This window comes from Plectropomus leopardus, chromosome 7 (assembly GCF_026936395.1).
Source record: "Plectropomus leopardus strain MGB_pleo_1.0 chromosome 7, ASM2693639v1, whole genome shotgun sequence".
NCBI lineage: Eukaryota > Metazoa > Chordata > Actinopteri > Perciformes > Serranidae > Plectropomus > Plectropomus leopardus.
The window spans coordinates 22,085,889-22,108,011 of NC_142182.1; the positions used below are offsets into that span (position 1 = coordinate 22,085,889).

Below are 22,123 nucleotides of genomic sequence, written 5' to 3' on the forward strand. Positions count from 1 at the left end.
TATGAGACCTAATTTCAGGTATAATGAGGTCTGTGTAATCAGAGCAATAGGGTTCTTGTGTTGACAGCAAGCTGCCAAAAGTCCAGTATCTAAATCGTGTCACATTTATGTTTTGTGGTTAAGTTGAACCTCTGACAGAAAACTATCTGATCTAATGCACCATAAGCACCCTTGGAAACAATGTAGGCTATGTAATCAAAAAGGTATCAGCAGCACCAAAGAAACTTTATAAAAATGTAGTGGTATTCTTCCTTCTCAATTGTCCCATCACTTCCTCTTTAGATCTCTCCAGTGGTCTTGCAAAGTGTCATGATGGTTCATATCCACTTGGTGGCACTGAAAGTTTCCTTAGATAAAGAAATTGTGCACTAGCTTCATGTGTACAGACCATTACCTCAGAGATGGCACTGACCTGCAGGAGTGTATTTCACGGATTCCAGAGCACTTTCTAATGTTTCATATGGACTTCATAACAAAGTAATTATATTCTATTGTTTGTTGCCAAGACACAAACACCAACAAACACTACAATAATTACTTGCAGAAAAAATAGACAGATACCACAAGGAATGCATAGTCTCCCTCTAATTTAGTTGTGGAAGGAAGAAAGAAAGGCATGCTCACTGGTTACTAGTCAGTCATACAAAAAAACCTTCACATAGTTCTTATTTTTAGTATTTAATGTGTAGATGTGTGAAATAAGGAATGTAAATTTGTGTTGCATGTTGTTTTAAGTTAATTTTTTCTTAAAAAACAAATGCACATTTCAGTACGCGTAAATGAAACCAGTTTAGATCCATGTTGGTGTTACAAAGATACAAGCTCATCATGATGAAAGTATTACACAAATGTCAGGATGTGTTTATGTGACTTAATGCCATGCTACAAAATAAATAGCCTGAAAGACTATAAGACTGTTTAAAACAATAACCCCAACATTAAGTTATGTGTAAACTGTTGATGAAACAGCATGTACAAAAAAATCAATATTAATTATAAACATAAAGTTAGTAAGAATTTGTTGTCAAATTTCTTTTGAAATCTACTTTTGTTCAGTTACAGTAAGAAAAACAATCCGACAGGAATTGCAATCAATACCAGAATAGCTACAAGAAATGACAAAATATACAATAACACTAAAATAAATAAAAAATAAATACATTAATAATAATAACAATAGTAATAATAACAATAATAATAAGAATAATAACAACAACAACAATAATAATAATAATAATAATGATAATAATAATAAGACATGATTTTATATAATTTAATTAATAATTTCTTGGTTTTGCTTGGTTATAATTAACCAGGAAAGTCCTTACTGATATTTCAAAATGACACACCTTTACTCCTATAATGAATATGGAGACTTTATATTATGTGGTAGGTCAATTTTAATGTGTTTTAGAAACTGTTTTGTAGTTAAATTTTAACATTTTGATTTATATATGTGGAACTTATTTGATCATGTGGACAATTAGCACATATATTTTGGGGCTAATTAAACAGAGTACAATTGGTTGTATAAAATAATTTAAATCACATAATTATTCTTTTAACTCGTACAAAATTAAAGAGTGTTTTTGACTGTTTGACTGTTTCCACAAAAATGTGCACAACACCCTTGTTATGACGTCATCTCGCAGCCGTCTCTCCGCGGAGAGGGCGTGGCTTGCTGACGCATTGCGGCTCCCTCCCCGGTGCGTAATCGGGGAGCACAGGCACATCGGCGCGTGCGTATGTACTTTTATATGTGCTAAAGTGTGCGCGCGCGGCTGTGGCTCACCTAGCAGCAGCAGCAGCGGCAGCGGTCTGCATGTGGGCACGAGCCGGAGCTGAAGCAGCTGGGCCGAACTGCGCAGAGATGCGGCGCACGTAGACGCGACATGCGGACACACCGCCTCACCTCCCCGCTAATATCATGGTTTAAAACACTGTTAAGATAATTTGTGTGTTTGTTTTTGACATGGCGGCGCTGAAGTCGAGGTGAGGAGCAGCTCCGTTGCTCGGTCCGCTCGCCTGCCGGGGAGTGCGCACTTTTTTCTCGCTCTTTTGCTAAGGCAAGGAGCCAACACAGATAAATCCGCTGTTTTTGCTCTCTTTATCGTGTAAGGAATCATGTCGACGGGGCAGGATGAAAGCTCAGTCCGTGTGGCACTGAGGTAAGTCACTAACATTTCTTTTAATTGTCCATCAGCCGCTAAATGCGTAGCTGTGTCTTAATTGCCCGGTGCCACCTGTCAGTCAGTGCCACGGGCCTAGCAAACACCTGCAGGTCAGCAGCATCTGCTGATACACACACACACACACACACACACACTGTATCTATAAATGATCAGCCTCATTTCATTTTAGCACGGTGACCCACTTCCAGAAGGGTCCCTCTTGATGCTGCAACCGGCTTTATCGGACAGATTTTCGGCCTGTTTTGTGGTCCACCTCAGCTAAAATTGACACCCTTCCCAAAGTGTGATGCCTATGTTTTGCTAAAAAAAAAATATAAAGCATTACACCCATTGCACAGGTGCACACACATGGCTCTGTCTCTAGCACACTCTGGCATGCTTGAAGAGGGATGATATCATCTATTGAGCTGAAGAAAGACAGAGAGGGTGAGTGAGAGACAATCAGGCTGTGTGTCCTGAAGCCTGGCCTCTCCTCAAAGCCTCCTGCAGAGAGACAGTTAATCAATGAAAGAAGAGCTTTACTGACATCCAGGTTTCAGGAGAAGGACAGTGGACCGTTCAGTGCAGTTACACCTTCCAGTCTGCTCTTTGTTTGTGAAAAGCCCAGTCATGACTGTAGTGATTCAAGCCTGTTCAAATCTCAGACATGTTTGCTTTATCAGTAAATAAGCTTCTTTTCCTCAGAGTACAAACACCTAATGTGCTATTGTGCTGAACTAGGCCGCTCCCACCCAGCTGGTGAGGTGGCACAGTGACAGTGGCATAATGAAAAACCAGTCTCCCCCTCTGTCTCACTAATTCAGGTCCACTCAGACACCATCTGACCATTATGAAATGATAAATAATGGCTGTACTGTTGCGTTCATCTCATCTCTTTCTTCTGCATCCGTCCATCTTCTGTCCATGCTTGGATTTGCCCATCCAAGCATGGACATCATGTGCTCTTATCCACACAAGTGCATCATCATCTTGTGTGCGTGGAGCATGTGTGTTCAAAGCTTCCTAATTCCATTTCCCATTTTTTAAGGGGAAAATCCACATTTTCTTGCTGTTCAACAACAGCTATTGGGGATGCAGCTGACATCATGTGACTGCTTTTGTTTTATTCTTAGATACGCTGCTTGTAAAACACCTTTGATGTGACGTCATGTTATGTTGTGTATGTCATGTTCTTCAGCAGAGCTTTGTTTTAGCACAAAACATTTAAGTTGCAATGGCCGATTTCTAGAGATGCCATTTTTGTAGAAATACTTAACAGTCTTATAGGTAGAAATCCACTGTAAAAGAGAGATGGAGAGACAATGTCAATAGATGTGGGTTTGTTTTGAGGAAAGTGGCAAAAGTCATTCAGGGAGTTGTATGAAATCACTAGGCTGCCTAGCTGAACAGGGCTAGAACATAAAATTGTTGAGGGAAAGTTAGTAAACCAAGGTGAATTACAGCACTTAATTACTAAACATTTCCTGCAAGCGATCAGCAAGTCACAGATCAATGATATCTATTACCAGTGTGACCAGTATTACAGCGTGCCGTGTCCCGCTCTGACGCCTGTGTTGCGGTCAGATTGCTCCAGCAGGTGATCTCCTTGAGCCTTTCTGTTTATGAAGCCGCACAGTTAGTAGAAAAAGACGTCTGCTTGTCGCAGAAAAATAACAATACTTGTACTGCTGTAATGCTATACAGTACAATGACCTTGCAGTGAATACCAGACTGTGAAAGTTTAGTTTATATTGAGAACACTGTGGTGTTTTGAACCCAATTCTGTGGGACAACTTGAGGCTGCAGTTTGTAGGGGCGGGAAAAATGGATGCACTTATGTATTGCTATTTTTTAATTGATTGTTTAATGCCTGCGTGATGTCATGTCTATCTTGAGAAAAACAAAGGGGAAGTGATAAAGCAGAAAATAGCAGACAATCCAAGAACAGTGACCTTACGAGGGTAGAAAGTCAAATTTAGCCAGCCCAGCACAAACTTCTCGCTTGATCGGCAAACTTTATGTTGCTGCTGTACACAGATTAGACGCAACCTGCTGTAAACCCCGATGCTGGAGTTTGCGCCAGCTGAATTTGAGTTCTTTTCTAATTTGTGCTCTGAAAGCAGGGTAAGGGGGCGAGCGAATCAGTGTGCTGTGCACACCTCTATGATGGAATAAGATTTTACCCAATAATGAAAGAAAATCAGTAGATGATCAGACGGTGTTGATATTGTAGCGGTTGCCTTAAATAAATCAGTGTATTGGAAACATTGCAGGGACAGTCAAGGGCAGCAGTTTAATTCAAAAAGCCTAAATATTATTCATTCTATTGTACATGTAATGTTTATTTTAGCAAATAAGTTAAATTTATTTAATTAAGCAACTTTTACAGAGCAAGGTCGCAGAGATTCAGTAATATGGCTTGTAACATCCGGTCCATTTGATAAATATTTACCACTTTTTAGCACAGTATATGATGCTGCTGAAATAATAGTCAGACAGACGGACTGACATCAGATGTTCATTGATTTTGGAAATATGCCTCACGATTGACAGTCACTAGAAGTGTATGATTCAACTTTTTTCCCATGGTCTAGTGTTAAAAAGTAAATAAAAAATGCCATAAATTGTAATTTTCAATAGCAATGCTTGTAGAATAACAATATTTAAAGATCACAATACATGTCGAATTGGCACCCAAGTATCAAATTGTATCAAATCTTGAGGTAAGCATGTCATCCCAGCCTTAGTGTTGCTGTACTGCACCAGATCTTAGAATACAGATTAAAAACCAAAAGCTAAATTAACGACAGAGCTGAATCAACACCTGTAGTCTACAGAGTCTCCAATTTCAAAAGTATAAGCCAGTTTCCTGTATATGAACGTAATTTGCAAACCAAATCATGACCACTAACTAAAAAATAGCACACAAAATAGATGCTTGTCCAAACTGGGTTATAAGTATGTGTTCAAAATGACTTGCATTTTCTAAGAGTTGTTTCTAAGAGCATGCAAATTGCAGTGAATCCAGTAAGATGTGGATATTTTATGTTCTAGTTCCAGGAACTGAAATTACAGCCCAGATTTTAGCACGCTGCATTTCACTCCAAACAGTTCTTTTTCTAAGACATACCCAGAACAGCACTGTTAAGGTTTTCTTAATTAAGTATTTTAGGCAGTTTCAGATTTTAGACCTCAACTAATAATCTACAATTTTGAAGCATACAGGACATAATGATGCCTGTGAAACCAGTGTTGTAATTAGCACAATGGGGTTTACACATACAGTGGCTTTTCTTCCTGTGTTAGACCCAGCCAGCTGTATTGATGGCTTTGCGGTGGCATGTTTTAACTGCTACCAACTGGCAAAATAGATTGTCGGGACTGGTAACAAGTCTCACCGTGCACGTGCACAACCAGTTGAAATTGGGTGTGACAGCTCTTTCTCTCAGCTGCTTAAAATCCAAATAAACCCAACGAGCTCCGACATAGTTGGGAATGTTCACTCTTCACAGGAGTAGGTCTGTGTCAACAAACTGAAAATGTAATGGAAAGAGTGTGCACTTATCTTTGCATCCAGGGATTTCAACGTGCAGTTTAAGCCTTAATGCTCGATCCTGGATTGGATACTACCTTAGACAGGATTGCTCAAGGAATCAGGGGTCCGCTTGAGGTAGTTTAATCGGTTTAAGACCCTCTCAACAGAGGTCGTGCTGTTCTTTCAAACTTCCACAAAGCAACACAAAGCTCAAAACATTTGCTTTCAGCACGCATTTGAGTCCATAGTATGTGTTTACTCATGCACAGAAAGGGCGAATGGTGCATTGAGAAAGTTCCCTAGCTACAGTGTAAAGACTGTAGTGTAGTGGGCTTATTTGCACAGTACAAGACGTCACAGTAGTTTGTCTTGGGTGTACATTGAGGGGAAGGGCTCAGGTGGAACTGAGGACTTGTTGAACCTGCCTGCTGGGGCGATTACTGCAATACAACAAACATAAAGCAGCAGCTACTATTTATTCCCAAAGCTGTGACACATGAGCAGTGCAGATCATAGTTAGAGGGAGTGACTCGGACTCTCTTTGTATCTGTTGTAACAACTTTGTGTGCTGCAGTTTGGCTGCTGTTGCCAAGCTCATTAACCGCTCGATAACATGAAGTAGCCAAGAAAATCAAAAGACGCATTACATCATGAAAATTCAGTCTCATTCTTTTTCTTTTCCCCCTGTAATAACCTGATTTTGATGCTCAGCTGAGGAGCATAACAATAAAGATAATGGAATTAAATGGGTCCCTAAACCTCTTAAGGCTTATGTTACAGGCCTACTTTAATGTAATGACACGGAGGCATGCAGCAACTGGTGTAAGAGGGTAAGTCTAAGCCCCAGGTTGTAGCTCACAAGCCAGCTGTAGAGATTGGGTTAACGGTGGTAGAAAAAGCTTGTTAAAATGAGCTGCACGATTAGAGCAGATATCTGCTATTACGTTAATGACCAGAACTGGCCTTAACTCAAGATGACAAGAGACAGCAGCTGACAATAGCTGTGGGGGTTTACAGTGCAAACAGAGGCGAGGGGCCTCTCAACTGAGAAGACAAGTGCGGTGCAGAATGACTGAAGAAATTGAGAGAACTCATTCCTTTTCCTAAATGTTTTCAAACTGTCTTAGTAAAGCCTAAATATGCTTATTTTAGTCTTATATTAAAAAAATAGTGCCTGTAAACAACAGACCAAGTTATTTTTGTTAGAAAAATAACCATTTTTAAGCTTTTTTGATATAAATCCTGACAAGATACAAGAGCAGGATACTTATTTGAGCAGAAACAGTACCAGTAACACAGGCAGGGCCTGTAGAGGATTGGCAGAGGACCAGTGGGACCGCGGATTCGGGACGTTCAGATGCGTGTTCGTTACCCATGGCATCACCATGCAAACACAAAAGCCCCGACGGGTCTAAAGCCTCTCCAGACCTCATGCTTTGTTCACATCCACTGAACTGAGCCAGTCTGTCAGGAGTTAGCTGCTGACCCATGGTCCTGTGAATCTGTGTGTGTCTGTGTTTGTGTGTGTAGTTTGTGTAATGTGTGTTGGTCTCGAGCTGTTCTCTATTTCCCCCCATTGTTGTTTGGTGTAATACTTATACCGCTGTGTGCAGTTACAGTAAATGTCCACTCTTGGAGCTTCTTTAAAATGAATTCCTTGCGTTAACCACCTGCTGATGGTAAAAGGGGGAATGTGTACTCTGACAGTCCATATGAAACACAATACACACAGTGACAGAGACGGTGACAGAATAATGTAGTCATAAAAATTCAGTGTGAACTGAATCCCTTTATCATATATCGTATATATGTAACTCATATATATGTAAAAATAAAAACAAAAAAGCCTCTATTTCTTAGAAGAGCAGTGCTCTTGTGTTGGTGTAGAGTATCAGTTTGGATAACAAACGCAACAATCGCTGTGTATAGTTTTTCCAAATCTACTGTAGTGTAAATCATCTGCATTCCCTGCTTTGGGTCTAACCTTTGTAATGGCAGGAAATTGAAAAACAACGGAATATATCATACATTTGAAGATGAATATGCATCTGATAATAATAATATGATAAAACCAGAATTAATCAACAACTTTTCTGATCATCACCTTCTAGATGTAGTCATTTTTCAAGCAAAAATTCAAAACAATATTTGCGTTTAGCTTTTCAAATGTCTGGTTTTGCTGCTTTTCATGTCTTCTGCAATATCAAAAACAATCTCTGGGGTTTTTTGTAGGTAAGACAAAACAAGCATTTAGAGGACACCCCCTTTGGCTTTAGGAAACTGAGATATTATAAAATTTTCTGACATTTTATAGATCAATTAAATTTTTAATTACAGAAAATAATTGGCTGATGAACTGATAATGAAAATAACCTGCGGCCCTATACAGCAGGTGGTAAAAAAAAGAAAATGAGATTCCTCAAATTTAAACATGTAGACAAATGATGCCATTCTTTCTCTATTCTCTATTTTACTGTTAACCAAGATTAGTATTTTCCAATGTCGGGCTGCCCCCTGAAAGTCTGTGACTTCTGGGTACAGTGTGATGATGGCAGGGGATCAGTTGCGATATTCAGTTATTAATAAAAAGAAAAAGAAATAATAAATAGCAGGAACCAGAGTTCATGGTTGTTTTATGTTAGCTGACAACCCTGAATATTTCGAACAACAGTCCAAAGTGCAAAATGAGATTCAACTTGGAACATTCAGCTTTGGGTATAGCCAGAGTATATGATCAATAGTAGTGGATTTTGCACTGTTTCAATGTTCTGTACTGCCACTGGGGAGTCTGGCTTTATTCTTTGTTGCTTTGTCTGGTGCAGAGAGTGTTGGCTCTGACTTTTGTGGTTTGCAACCAGCTCTGCATCCTCACGCTCTCATCAAGATTCTTTTATTAGAGAAATGCCTAGGGGGGAGCTCTCCACATCGCACTGTATTATTTTTCTACACATGCCGCTTGTCTTTTAAGTGTTAGCCAAAGTGTTAAAGTGTTAGCCAAGTTAGCCAGACTGAAGCTATGAATAACACCTACTTTGCCCGCAGTGCTAGTTGAAGGAGAAGTGTGTTTCCAACAAGTGAGCTGGAGCTCAACAAAGGCCAGCTGTGAAAATACTTGGCTCATTACCGTGGAAGATAAACTGACCTTACATCACTTTTTTATGGTACCAGCAGCAGTGCTCTCAAGCTGCCAGACAATATTATTTTATAGTGTGATCATTACCTCAAGTGCAGCAGTTAACTAAGCTTACAGTCCTTCTCTAGTCTATTAATGTAAAAAAAAAATAGTGACAACTATTTGTTTACAAGTAGCCAGAGCTTGAGGTTTTGTCCAACCAACAGTAAAAAAAACCATAGATATTCATTTTACAGTGATACAAAACAGAAAAAGCATCACATTCTCATATTTGAGAGGCTGTTTTTTATCTAAAAATAAAAATAAATAAATAAACCAGTTGTTACTGGTAAATGGGATTTTGGCTACTAAAAGCAAAATCAATCAAAACTGTACCGTAGTTTTGACAGTAAAAAAAAAGCAATTTTAATCACATTGAACTGTTGAAAAATTAAACAGTTAAACAAACTATTTTCTTTTTCTTTTTATATCACTTTTTGATAGATGAAATGATTCATTATAATGAAAGTACGTGTTGGTCTCTGTCCTATCTCAGACATTACATTTAACTTCAACAGTTTAATCATACCAACTATATTAGGCCAATAATACATTTCTAATAATTTGTCTTGAAGACAGTTTAAAAATGCATAATCTTAATTGGACTGGCGATATCGCAGATACCTCAGATATGCTCTCTAATATCACATTTAATGGGCACACAGACTCAGCCTGACTCATGAAAAGCTCTCTCCCTATTAACTGCAGAGACAGCCTCCTGACATAAATAACAAGGTGGCAGCTCACAATGCAAACAGAGCTATTTGTGACTGTCTGAGGCCTATTTGTGATGTTCTGCTGGCAGTTTGATGATGGAAGTTAGGTTACATCCACATCCTATTTGTGGCATCAGATCCACATTTAGATCCTCATCCATTTTAGCCGAGCCCCTTAACTGGACAGATCTGTACAGTGAGGAAAAAGGCTGAGCACACAACCTGAGCTGTGCTGGGAGTAAAAACTGAAGCAAAGAAGGAGAAAATGACAAAAAAAAGCACAGTGGGGAAAGGCAGAGGCAGCAGAATAACATATTTGAATGGGCGTGGCGTACATGTAAGCCTCTCTATAATTACTTCCAATTTATTTTGCATGACCAGCATGTGTCCCAAGTGCTACATAATGGGGGGAGGAGAAACAGGAGGAGGAGGGAGGTAATTTATTCTGTGACATAAACGTGTCCACAGGCAGTGTGTGCAGCTCCACAGTTTAAAGCTCTCTGCATTGGTGCAAATGCGTCTGGCAGAAATGCGCTAACTCCTTAGAGGTTGGGATATAGATAACTGAGGTCTTCCAGCAATGCCGCGGCCAGTCGTGAGTCTATTTTGGGGCAAGTTGAGTTTAAGTGTAGGCTATGCTTAGCATCGTCTTGGAATGAAGAGCCTTCTGTCTAGAAAGAGGGTCATGGCGGCTAAACACTGGAAAAGTATCTGGGTTTCACTCAAATTACTGTGTTGCAGGGCAGCCTGTCACCATGACAGAAGTCAGTTACTTAAGATAACTTGAATATCTGATAATTAGAGTCCTGCTGCAGGGAAACTCTACAGAGAAGGCTATAATCCTGCAACAGAACTTGTTCCAACTTTGTTTTGGATGTTTGTGGGGCTATTTTTTTCCCCTTATGATTTCATTTAATCATTTAGCCTATCAAAAGTTTCCCGGAGACAGAGGAAACATCTTCAAAATACTTGAAAATAATAACATATAGAAGAAAAAAAAAACAGAGAAAAGGCAAGTCTTCACATTTGAGAAGCCAGAGCCAGAAATTGCTCAGCATCTTTTATTCAGAACTTTTTTCTGATGATTGAATTATCAATAAATTGACTACTTAACACTTGTAAATCTGGGAATCAAGGGATTGGAGCTAAAACAGGGAGTTAACTAAACCGTACCTTTTAAACAAAGAAATGAATGAGGTGATGCTTCTCAGTATTAACTGACTCGCCTCCTTGCATCATTTGAGGAGGACAACGTGTTGACATCATGATGTGTGTGCAGGCAGACACTTGAACAATACAACAACATCTTCACACACTGCTCACACCTTTTGTACAGTGAGGCTGTCAGACACACCTTCCTGTGTCAGGCAGTGTTGCACCTATAATGCAGGCGTGGATTAAACAGTGCTGAAGGCGCTGAATGTAAATGCCCTGCTTCACCACCTGCTGGCATCATGTCGCAGCTGTGTGAATCTGCATATTCATGAGATGGTGGTAATTTGAATTGTGCTGCAGGTGTGAACACTCAGTGTGGGTGGTGTCTTTATTAAATGGCTTGGTGTTGATTGGCCACCCACCGGCAAATAATGGCAAAGATATAAGATCATACATCGGACAGAGATGCGAATGGTTAACTGTGGAGCCGATCTGACTTCCACTTGACCTCGACTGCTGTGTTTACCTAACCTATTATCTGCTATCTGGCTGCCTTGAAAGCTACAGATGGCAGCTGGCTGATGTGTCCCTCACACACACACACACACACACACACACACACACACACACACACACACATGCATAAACACACACATAAAAACAAACAGTCTTTCCACATTTTCAGGCCAAGCTTTTGTGTCGCTGGCCTGTGGTTGACACAGAGATGGGACTACTGTGTCAACACTACATGGTTGAATGACATTGCAGTCCAGGGCTGACTCTGCAGAGCGGGCAGTGAGATGGAATTTGAGTTCATACATGCATTCAAATACATCACACTGTTATTAATTCTGGTATCCTATTATATTTTTAGTGATAGATTTATTTATGTCTGTACTAGTGCTCTGTGCTGACTGTAGGACTGCATGATATGCATCATATTGAGATTATTTTTTACAAATATTGTGATTGTGATGAGTTGCAATTTTAGTGGGAATGGTAATGATGCAATTTTTTTTTGTCTGTACCAAACAAGCATGCTCCCTTATGTCTGGAATATGATTTGTAGTGCGAGGCATCACTGCTTTATTCATATGTGACACATTTTACCCTTATTAAAAAGCTGCAGCTCCTGCGATTTGGAAAGTTTCTGCTCCTGTCCATTTCATATCAGATACATTAGGCTTTTAAATGCTGTAGTGATGTAAAGAAAAAAGTGATAAAAAAAAAAAAAAGTGGTAAAAGGGTTTGACCATAAACCTCAACCCCATTCAGCCGAGGACCATGGTGACATGTTCCAAATCTGTCTCCCCACTTATTTATTGCAATCTCTCTAGTTTGGGCTACATAATAAAATGCATAAAATGGCCAAAAACGGAAATAAATGTATGTGTAAAAAACACTAAAATAATGAAAAGGCCTATGAAGATTGTGTGTTTGTATCTGTTTTCAGAGAGGAATTCCGGTACTGATATTGATATTAAATGATACAGCTGGCTAATATTTGAAATGACATTAACACTCGATGCTAGTCTGGTATATAGACAGAAATTCAGCAGCAAGTTTAAGTTGCCTGTTATTTGATGTTGTTGACTGGTTTCATTGCTAACGAGTGCTACCTGCTGTTTTTAGACTCTACTGTCATATATATCCTTAGTGCCAGATAACCGTACACAGTAAGAGTTTATTTGTTGTGCTAGATGATCCAAATCTAATTAAACACCTCTCATATTAGGTTTAACAAGTGTGTGTGTGTGTGTGTGTGTGTGTGTGTGTGTGTGTGTGTGTGTGTGTGTGTGTGTGTGTGTGTGTGTGTGCGTGCATGCATGCATGTTTGGGTGAGTGTTTCCACTCCTGAAAAGGAAGCATCACTCATAGCACACTGATGTGTCCACAAATAAAGTGCATCAACTGGACTTTTTTTAAATTATGGAAATTATTAATATTACAAATACAGATTAAACTGTTGGTAGCCCACTCAAATAGCTTTTTCAGTCCACTAGATACATATTTCTGCAATAACAAATAATTTAAAGTGAGATGAACAAACTGGAAACTTTATATTGTTGGATAAAGAAAATGCATATCATAAAGCATTGAAAATTGAAGTATAATGATATTATCATGGGGTCTCCCACCACTATATGATAATAGTAATCATAATTTAAAATGAAAGGTCTGTGGCCATGTTCACACTAGGCATTGTTAAGATCAAATTCTGGGACATTTTACGCTTCAGTCAGATTTCTTGCAGCAGGTATGAACAGGTGAAGTAAATGTATCAGTACTTGGCGTGACAGGAGATTTTGGGTCGTGGCCCTCATCCAGGCAAACTGCAGGGAAATTGTGTCCAACTTTAATGTTAATCTTGACGATTTTTGTTGGACAGTCAGTGTGAATACACTGTAAAAGGGAAAAAAAAGGGGGGGGGGGTGCCTTTGTGACCAAAATATACTCAGTGAGTATAATTAAACACTAAATCTAGGTTTTCAGTGACATTTTAAAATGTTATCATCAGTACTTTTTCTACTTCATTTTCAGTATTTTGAGAAGTCAGCACATTTAACCAGAAATAACAGCTGTTTTGGGGCATACAAGCTGGCTTTATCAAAATTCAAAATTAGATATAAACACCTTTTTCACTGTTTGTATTAAAAATTATGCCTGTGTGCATACAACATGCAGCTAAGAGGAAGACTGAGCCCAGCCCACCTATCAGTTTCCCCTGTCCATGTTGTCAGCTACAGATGATCCCTCCCTGACACCTCCTGTTGCCTCACCCTTCCCCTCCTCCCTGGTAATAATTATAGTGGTCTGCTCCCTGACCCTTGACCTGCAGGAAGCAGTAAAGCCGTTATCGGCGTGCCACAGGGAATTGGCGCAACCTTGTTTGTTTTTGAAAGCACATTTTCGAAAAGACTCACAAGCTCAAGGATCAGTGGGATATCCATGTATATCCAAAGCTTTATTAGAGGAAGATGAACCAGTAAGCTCCAGGAGCAGCAGCAGGGCAGTGTCGGCCTCCACGAACCCGGTGTGCAGATTACAAAACACAGGCCGTGTACCCTGGCAGAGGCCTCGCGCTGTGTCTGCAAACAGGATTCAGTAATCAGGTGGTGGATAACTGAGCTGATGAGACCTGTGTTTACAGCTTTGATTGTTCACTGTCCGACTTGTACTTCCGCAGGACAGGATGACAAAGCACTTATTACTTAGGACATGGACATTTTCTGATACAAGCCCAAGTATGATATCTGAATTTTGCTTAAGAATACTTTTTTGATATCTTGCTGATGAACTTCAGCATGTTTTTCAACAAACAAATCCAATTTTCTTAAGAGTTCAAAAACCAGCTCAATACTTTTCAAATAAAATACAGTCTAAATTTGGCAAAATTTTGACTTAGATCAGGAAATATCTAATAAAGAATGAATTAAGATTACAAATCTGACAACGCCCTTGATGCCATTTTTAACTGCTGAAATATCTTTTGATCCTCTGTCCAACAGACCATATTTGAGTCACTCAGTACATAAAGGTATTCAAGTTTGATACCCTGCCCTATTCATGTTATACAGAGCTGTCTCTTGGAGCAGGTCTGTGGGACTAAGGTCAAGTCACACGGCTTTAAAAAGCACATTGCAATTCAGGTCTTTCATATGACCATTAAATAATACGATTTTAATGTTTTCCTTTCAACACTGTTTTCATACTGCTATTGTTATTTGTGCTTAATGATTACCTTCTTGGGTTACCTTTCTGTCACTACTGGATTTGTCAATTATTCTTTTTTTGTACCTTTTTATAAGTCAAAACTTGAGAATTAAACATTTTCTGTAGGGAGGAAAGTCTTTAGTAAGTCAAGTCTCACTGCAGTCAAGTCCAAGTCAAGTCTCAAGTCCTTATTCTGGTCACTCAAGTCTTCACCTCTGTTTAGGAAATGTTTGGTAGCATGTTTTGATATGAGAACATAAAATATTGGAATTCTCTTTGTAGTTGTGAGCTGTCATTTTTGGGTGTCTGGTAATAAGGGTATTAATGATATGCCCTTTATGACATTTCTGTGCAGGACTGTTCTAGTTTCAGTCATTTACGGTTGTTAAACGTTGTAGGAAGGATTTGCAGAGTTGGGTTTTGGTTTCCTCTCGCTCTCTGTCTGTCAGACGGACACAAGCTTTTACCTGTTTAAAGAAAAAGGCCATGCACTGATGTCAGATTTTAAAGTCTGTTGCCAAAACAACCTCTGTTTATGTTGAAGTGATTAGAAAAATGTTTCTGGACTTCTAGGTTTGTGTTACTGGATTACACAGAACCATCTTACTTTCCTAAGGGTTGTGGCATGAAGACGTTTGACGGTTTAAGAGGCATATTTATTTTTTCTCTTTTTTTCTGAATTGAGGACCTAGGGGTTCGGAGTTTTGTATATTTTTTAAGTACCTTCACACCTTCATTTGGGTTAGTTTGATTTCAGATCTGCATATTGGTCTTATTTCTAGCATTTGTTATTTGGTCATTGCTATTATTTGAAGAGATTCTGACAATTTTTATTTTATTCATAGATTGAGTGCAAGTGCAGACACTGAAGACGGACTTTACTATTGACCCAGGGGTAACTATTTTCCAACTCAGCTTTGGGCTACTTAATATTTCATATCCTCTAAATGTAAGCTTTTTAACCCAGAAAAATTTGGCAGCTTTTTGCAAGGAAGGCCTGGCTAAGTGGTTACACTCTATAAAAGTTAAAATTATCCCAGTGGGTAAAGAATAATTATATGATAAACCCCTTTTGATGCTTCAGTCACAGGAATGGAGGCACAGAGAAAATGCTGAGCCTGATTCAGCGGTTGGGTTACCGTGAATTAACCTCATCCTGAAGTCTGTGACGGGTGGCAGGATGCTGAGCGAGTTCGTCTCTCTCTGATGCCCCTCCTCCTGGCATCTTTTAGTCGGCCAGACCAGCTTTATATCCTGCTGGGATCGGATTATGACTTTAATTCTCCGCTTCCATTACCGGTCACCATGGCAACCCCATCCTTTATGTCACGCACAGTACGGAGTATTTGTGCTGCACAGACATGAAAACGTATTAGGAAATATTGAATCTCAACAGATATGAAGTTACAAGGTTTTATCAGTGATGGATGTGTTTCTCACTGAGGCACAGATTGCGTGTGCTTGTGGTTTTTCCTGCAGCTCGTCTGTGGTCTGGAGTTCAGTTTAAAGTAGACGGTGCTCTGAGCTCTTTGTCTGCTGCTGTAGGTGGTCCTGTCTGGCTGAATGGGCAGAGCATGAAACCACTTCTAGCAGTGTCTAAAAATGTACCTTCTCATTGGACTGCAAGGCACTTTAAAAGCATCCACTGAAGCCTCACAGGACCTTTGTTTTGCATTTATCCTGCATTGTAATAAGTTCTATTTGGGCCAAAATTCCTTTATTTCTTGATTTTTTTTTGCCAGGGAGTAAAATTTGAGCCTGTAGCCAAACTGCAGTAGTCAGCAAACTTGTTGTGAAAGCCAGGACTTTTTATTAATGTCCATTTCTGTATATTAATACCCAGCTTCTGCACAGTGAGGTGCCTCACTCGTCTCAAAACACACACACACACACGCTTTAATTCTTTCACTGTGTGGTGAAACCCAAATATCTCTCCAGCTCCCACAGTGTTAAGTAGTTCTCTGCACACAAGCCCCCATTGACATACACACCAGCTGAGTACTGCCACACTAATCCCTGTACTGCTTAGGTGATTCCTTGCATATAATTGTATATGCATACAACTGCCAGCATGCAGTGTCTTGATATGATGACAGAACAAACAGTATAGTATATTATAGTACTCTTCAATTATGATGCTAATCATTAGTTTGTTCATTTTGTGTAAATGCTGTGGCAATGTTTAAACTTAATAACAAAGTTGCAATGAAATGCTATTAAAAAATATGATTTATAAAGCCAGACCTCACCAGAATAGTCTGTCATACTTTTTCCTGTGTTTCCTGCCTGCTTTTAATATGGCTGTAGCCTTTAGAAGTTTTTGCTAAACTTTTTTCATGAGAAATACCAGTAAAACCTGTCTTATACGGCCAGTGAGCACTGACACAATCTATAGATACTTCCTCCCCACTACCTTTCCAATTAACGCAGCTTTTGCAGTAATTTCACAGACGCAACAAAGTCTTTTTGGAACTATGACCTTGCTTTTGTTGTTCTGAAAGTCCTTGTCTGGGGTTGCATTTATCACCTGAGTTAACTTGTATTTACTTCAGTGGTTTCCAAAAGGCCCTGAGGCTTGCATGTTTGCCATCTTAAGGATAGTGATTGACAGGAAGAGTAACACAAATGAAAGCAAAGGGCTGCAAAGACAATTAAGTACATGTTTCTGTAATTTGCAACTTACCTGACCAGTTCTGAATTGTCCTGGTGTAGTAAACTGAAAAGGTTTAAACCCCACCCTTCTGTCACATGATGTCTTGTTAAAAATGATTTTATGACATGCTCACTGGTGAATGAAAGGTGAGAACCAGTGAAAGCTGACAGCCTTGGAGCGATCACCTGCCCTCTCCCCTCTGCCTCACTACAACAACTGCAAGGAGACATGTTGTATATGCCGACCTGCAGTGTCAGGCAATGAGCCAAGTGTGTGACAATACACACACACTTTTTCTCATTCTCTCTCTCTCTCCCTCTCTCTCTCTCTCCTTCTCTCTCTCTCTTTCTCTTTCTCTCTGTCCTTCACATGGGCTTAATTGTCTCCTCTGTAAAGGACAGTGAGACGTTATGGTTAAAAGTCGAGTGGGCAGCCCAGTGGCAGGTGACATCATCCCAAGTAGCCGCACTGCTGCTCTCAGCAAAATCTCTCACATAAAGATCTGGCCTGTTTACTCTCCAGTCTGCAGGACACTGCTGGGAGTGGAGCTTTAGCTTTTGTGTGCGTGGCTTTGATTTTTGGCTGTGTGTGCATGAACAAAGGTTGCTCTGAATCTTTTTTTCTCCTCCTTTCTATCTAAGCAGTAGCCAGGTTCTCTGCAGTACGGCTCTATTCTTCTGCAGACACCGATGAAGTTTGTGCACAAACAAAAGCACTGTGAAAGAATCAGAGAAGTGGATTTTTTTAATGCAGTGCAATAAAAAGCAATAGAGATACATATATTTCCAAAATATTGACATAATTCAGTGTTAGAGGCACAATTTCTTTGTCTTTGTCCTTACATTGAAACATGAAATATATCATCAGAGCTGATAAGAATGAGAGTTTATTGGCTAAAAAAATGTGTTTTCTTTGTCTTGTATGCAAGAATACCATTTATTTAGTTCTGTCTATCTGTTCCACACCCTTAAATCTCTTATTTTTTGCAACATTTAGATAATTAACTTACTGAATAAGAACTGTAGCTGCAGAGGAAGCTGGAGGGAGTTCACAGACTCAATCTCAGATAGGCACACTCTCACACATCAATATATCCTTCACCCTGATGATTTATTGAGTGCAGTAAGGAGGAGGTTTGAGGGGGGTCAGAGGGATTGGGGGGGTGAGGCAGAAGGTTTGGACATGCTCCAGTGTTAAGCTATAAATTAAAGCAAAGCATCTATAACTACAGGTAAGAGGAGAGATAAGTATTTTTTATTTTTTGGGTGAACCGTCCCTTTAAAATAGAGCCTCAAATGTCTGTTTTTGTTGATTTGGATCCTGGTATTTGTATGTGAATCGGTTACTGATGGTCATACATCATGTCTCCGATTCAGAGATGCCATGACCCTTGACCCTCACGCTCACCTGAACTCCGACCTCAGCTCCTCCACTATAACACTCAAAATCCAGACTCCTTAAATAGATGAGTCACCACAACTGTTTTCATAGCTCTTGTGTGGATAAAGTAGAGTTCAGTTTACTGTTACTGTTTTTTAAATTTTTTAAAAAAAATTTTAATATCAAAATGTTCCCGTTTTCCCCACACACATAAATCCAAAACCACAGAATGCTTACGTTAGATTTTTTGCCATTTGTTTCCCTTTGTAACATAGTATTATTCACCTGTGCTTTTTAAAGAAAATCTTGTTAACTAATAATAACTAGACATGGAGGAATAGCAAGAATATCTTAGTATTAATAATTTCATTTGAACAACAAAAATGTAAACGCAATATATTCTTTTGATTATTTTAGACTAAAACCCTCTAATATTAATGTTTGCATCAATGAGAAACAAATCTACACTCAAGCCCTGCTGGTACAGCCAGAAGTCTCACTGTACATGCAGATGAAAAAAGAGCAAAATAAGAAAAATCCATCAGAGTCCCGGGTGTGAAAGTGCTGTGGGAGAGAAACAGACAGGATTACACACCCAATTAGTGAGCTAAATGGTCTGAAACAAAGACCCCCCTCTTGTGGTTACTGGAAAGGATTAGATTTCTGAAACACTTTCAGTCCATGAAAACATGGAATTGGTTAAAAAATAAGATAATTGATTTCCTGACTGGGGTCACATTTACTGTACATTTCTACAACATTTTGAGATCCAAACAATAAAACATAAGCTCTGTGGACCAACTGAGAAGGATTAAAGAGATTTGTTTCTTTGTCTACTCTTGTTTACCGCAAGATTGTATGACTTTCTTTTGAAAATCACATCCAAACAGCTACTTTCACTCATGCCTGAAGGCTAGTTAGTTATACTGAGGACATATCACAGATATGTCTGATTGTCCAGGCTTTTTTTGGCTGAAATGATAATCCACTACAAAAAAATCTTGTCTTGTGATCACAAGACAGTCAGTCATTATGGCATTTGTTGGTGGTTTTTGTGTCAGGAGCTGTTAAACACAATGGAAAACACTGTTGTGTCAATAACCAGATTAGTTAAATTAATAAAAATTTAAGTCACATGAATCATGTAACATGACTTTGGTGAGATGTGCACCTAATTTACATAATCCTACATTTTATTTCCTTGTTGTTCTAAAGATAGTTTTGAAAACAGAATTGATGCAAATCTTTCATGTCCAAAAGTGCAGTAAAGTCTTCAGCTCCAGGTCTGACCACTTCACTTGTGTAAAGCTGCTGAAAATGTCCAAATGTATGTTTAAAAAAACTACCAGCGGCTACTTTATAATGAGGTTTCAATGAATACTGACAAAGCGTCTTGACGTGCTGAGCTTCCCATTCTTGGTATTCAGCAGTGCTTTGTCTCACATGATTTACTATGCTCATATGTTTACATTTTTCAATGCAATTTTTAGGCGGCCAATAAATGCCTTATAGCTCTTTTCCATACTCTTGTGCTGGCTTGGCTTGATGTGGTTTGACTCGTCACGTCAGCCTAGCACAAGAGAGATTTACGTCTCCATGCAGCAGGGCTACCGACTTGAAAGTGTGTCTTAAACTTATGATACAGTTGTGTTTATGAACCTACAGAATGTTTTTCTGTAAGACAAACACTCCTACAAGCATGAAGTTGGTTGGAACAATACTTACAGCAAACAAAGCTAAACGAACAATCAATTCCAAGGTGCAGGTCACTGTCACTGATATTAACATATATGCCTACATACATATGATCGTACAAACATATCGTATATGTCTCACATGTCTCATATCACACATTTACCTATAGACACATTTTTTTCTTGTGTGTGCGTGTGTGTTTGTGTCTGTCTGTGTGCGTGTGCGGTTGCATCAGATATACATCTGCTGTATAGTAATATAAGATTGCTTAAGGACAATGAAAAAGTTAACAAAAATATTATTTTAAAGACAGAAAAATATGTTAAGAGAATACTGGCAGTTTGCATTATCAGGTTGAAATTCATACACATTTTTAAGTACTTGTAGATCCAGACATCACGTAAGTGTATGCCATGCAAAAGAAACAAATGGAATGGTCAAAGCTGACACACTGACATTTTAGATGATTGATTGCTGATTGATTTACAACATTAACTCATGAGTAACACGCACAAAAACTTTCCACCCTTAGCTGGTGGTCTTTTAAACAGCACAGTGAATAGGATTATTGAAACAGAGGTATAGGGCTGTTTCTGATGTTGGTCATCAAAGGAATTTGAAGTCAGGTACCCTGAAAATGAATGTTACAACACTGTGTCATGAAAAACAGCTAGTAGAAAAATAAAGAATAGTTTGCATTTTAAGGTTGTATCTTTCACCTTCGCCCACTCAGGGACTTATTTTGTGTAGTTATTTGCGGACATGTCATGACCTCCAGGCAGGACGTTACCTCTCCTCCCTCGCCTCCGTCCAGCCGTGTAATCCTGCAGTCATGGCGTTGGTGTCAGCGCTGGGATCCAGTGTCACCCAGACAAACACAATGGCCGCACTGTGCTCCCCTCACAGCATTGTTCTCCCCCTGAACATGGAGGCACAATGAGGCCCTTATACACACAGGACAGAGAGGCTGGCAGGCCCGCTGTCAGGTGCTTTTCTTCCAAGCTTGTTTGTGAGCTGAACCCATGAGGAGTGTTTGTTTGAAACGACAGAGCGATACTTTCTGAAAAATTGGCCCACTTGGTCACAATTAACCACAGTGTGAGGAGCACATAGATGCTGATGTGATGCTGCTGTGTTACCCATGAACATTTGACGTTTACAGTTATCCTGGCATTGCATTAATCAGTTATTTTGTTCAGTTGTGGTGCTTGAGGTTTAGGATTGGTAACGACTACATTAGAGTATATTTAATAAAGAATGGGGTTAAAAGAAGAAGAGCTCAGTTTCTTGTACCAAAGTAGATTTCCACACCCGGAGCCTGGAAGACACTGAATCAGTACATCAAACTAACGCTTTACTCCCTACAGACCTTTTCCAGAAAATGAGTCCTCATGTTCTCATCATTTCTAACCAAGTCGCACTCCACGGAACGTCTGGAGGGACTGAAACATTATTTGATGTACTGATTCAATAATGTCTTCAGTGTAACAGTGTAGGGAGTCTCCTTTTGTACAAGATACTGAGATTCTCCCCAGTGTGCATAGTAATGGATTTTTTTCCTGCTAAAAGGACAAAGAGAGGCTTCTCTTCTCTTAAACTTAACAATGTTAATTTGAAAAATTGAAATGAAGATATATATCACAATATCGCACAGTTTGGTAAAATCTCATTACTTATTGTTGCAATGAACTGTATGTATCTTTTGTTATGCTTTACATCGATCAGAACTCATTTTTAGTTTTTAATTGCAGTTTGCATGAAATCATTAACTTTTTTTATAGGAAATTTATAGGAAAACAATCATTTTGTCATATGACATAGCATAGACTGTATATAAAGACACAACACGACCCTCGTGTCTGGGGACTTTTGGGTCCCCAGCTTAATCTGGGGACCCAAAAGTCCCCAGATTTAGCTGCACACTGACTGGCA

The 22,123-nt window shown here is 39.2% G+C and overlaps 1 protein-coding gene across 8 annotated transcripts in view; it reads left to right on the plus strand.

Moving 5' to 3' along the window:
• Nucleotides 1–1,743: 1,743 nt before the first annotated feature.
• The window catches only part of kif21a (kinesin family member 21A), a 60,845-nt gene continuing 40,465 nt past the window's right edge, over nt 1,744–22,123 (plus strand). For 4 of the 8 annotated variants that reach the window (XM_042495774.2, XM_042495775.2, XM_088080203.1 and 1 more), the window contains exon 1: nt 1,746–2,168. In XM_042495774.2, the coding sequence (XP_042351708.1) occupies nt 2,125–2,168 (44 nt within the window). In that variant the 5' untranslated portion in view covers nt 1,746–2,124. Of the gene's footprint in view, nt 2,169–22,123 lie in introns of all 8 variants that reach the window. The other 4 variants (XM_042495778.2, XM_042495780.2, XM_088080204.1 and 1 more) reach the window with 3 other exon arrangements.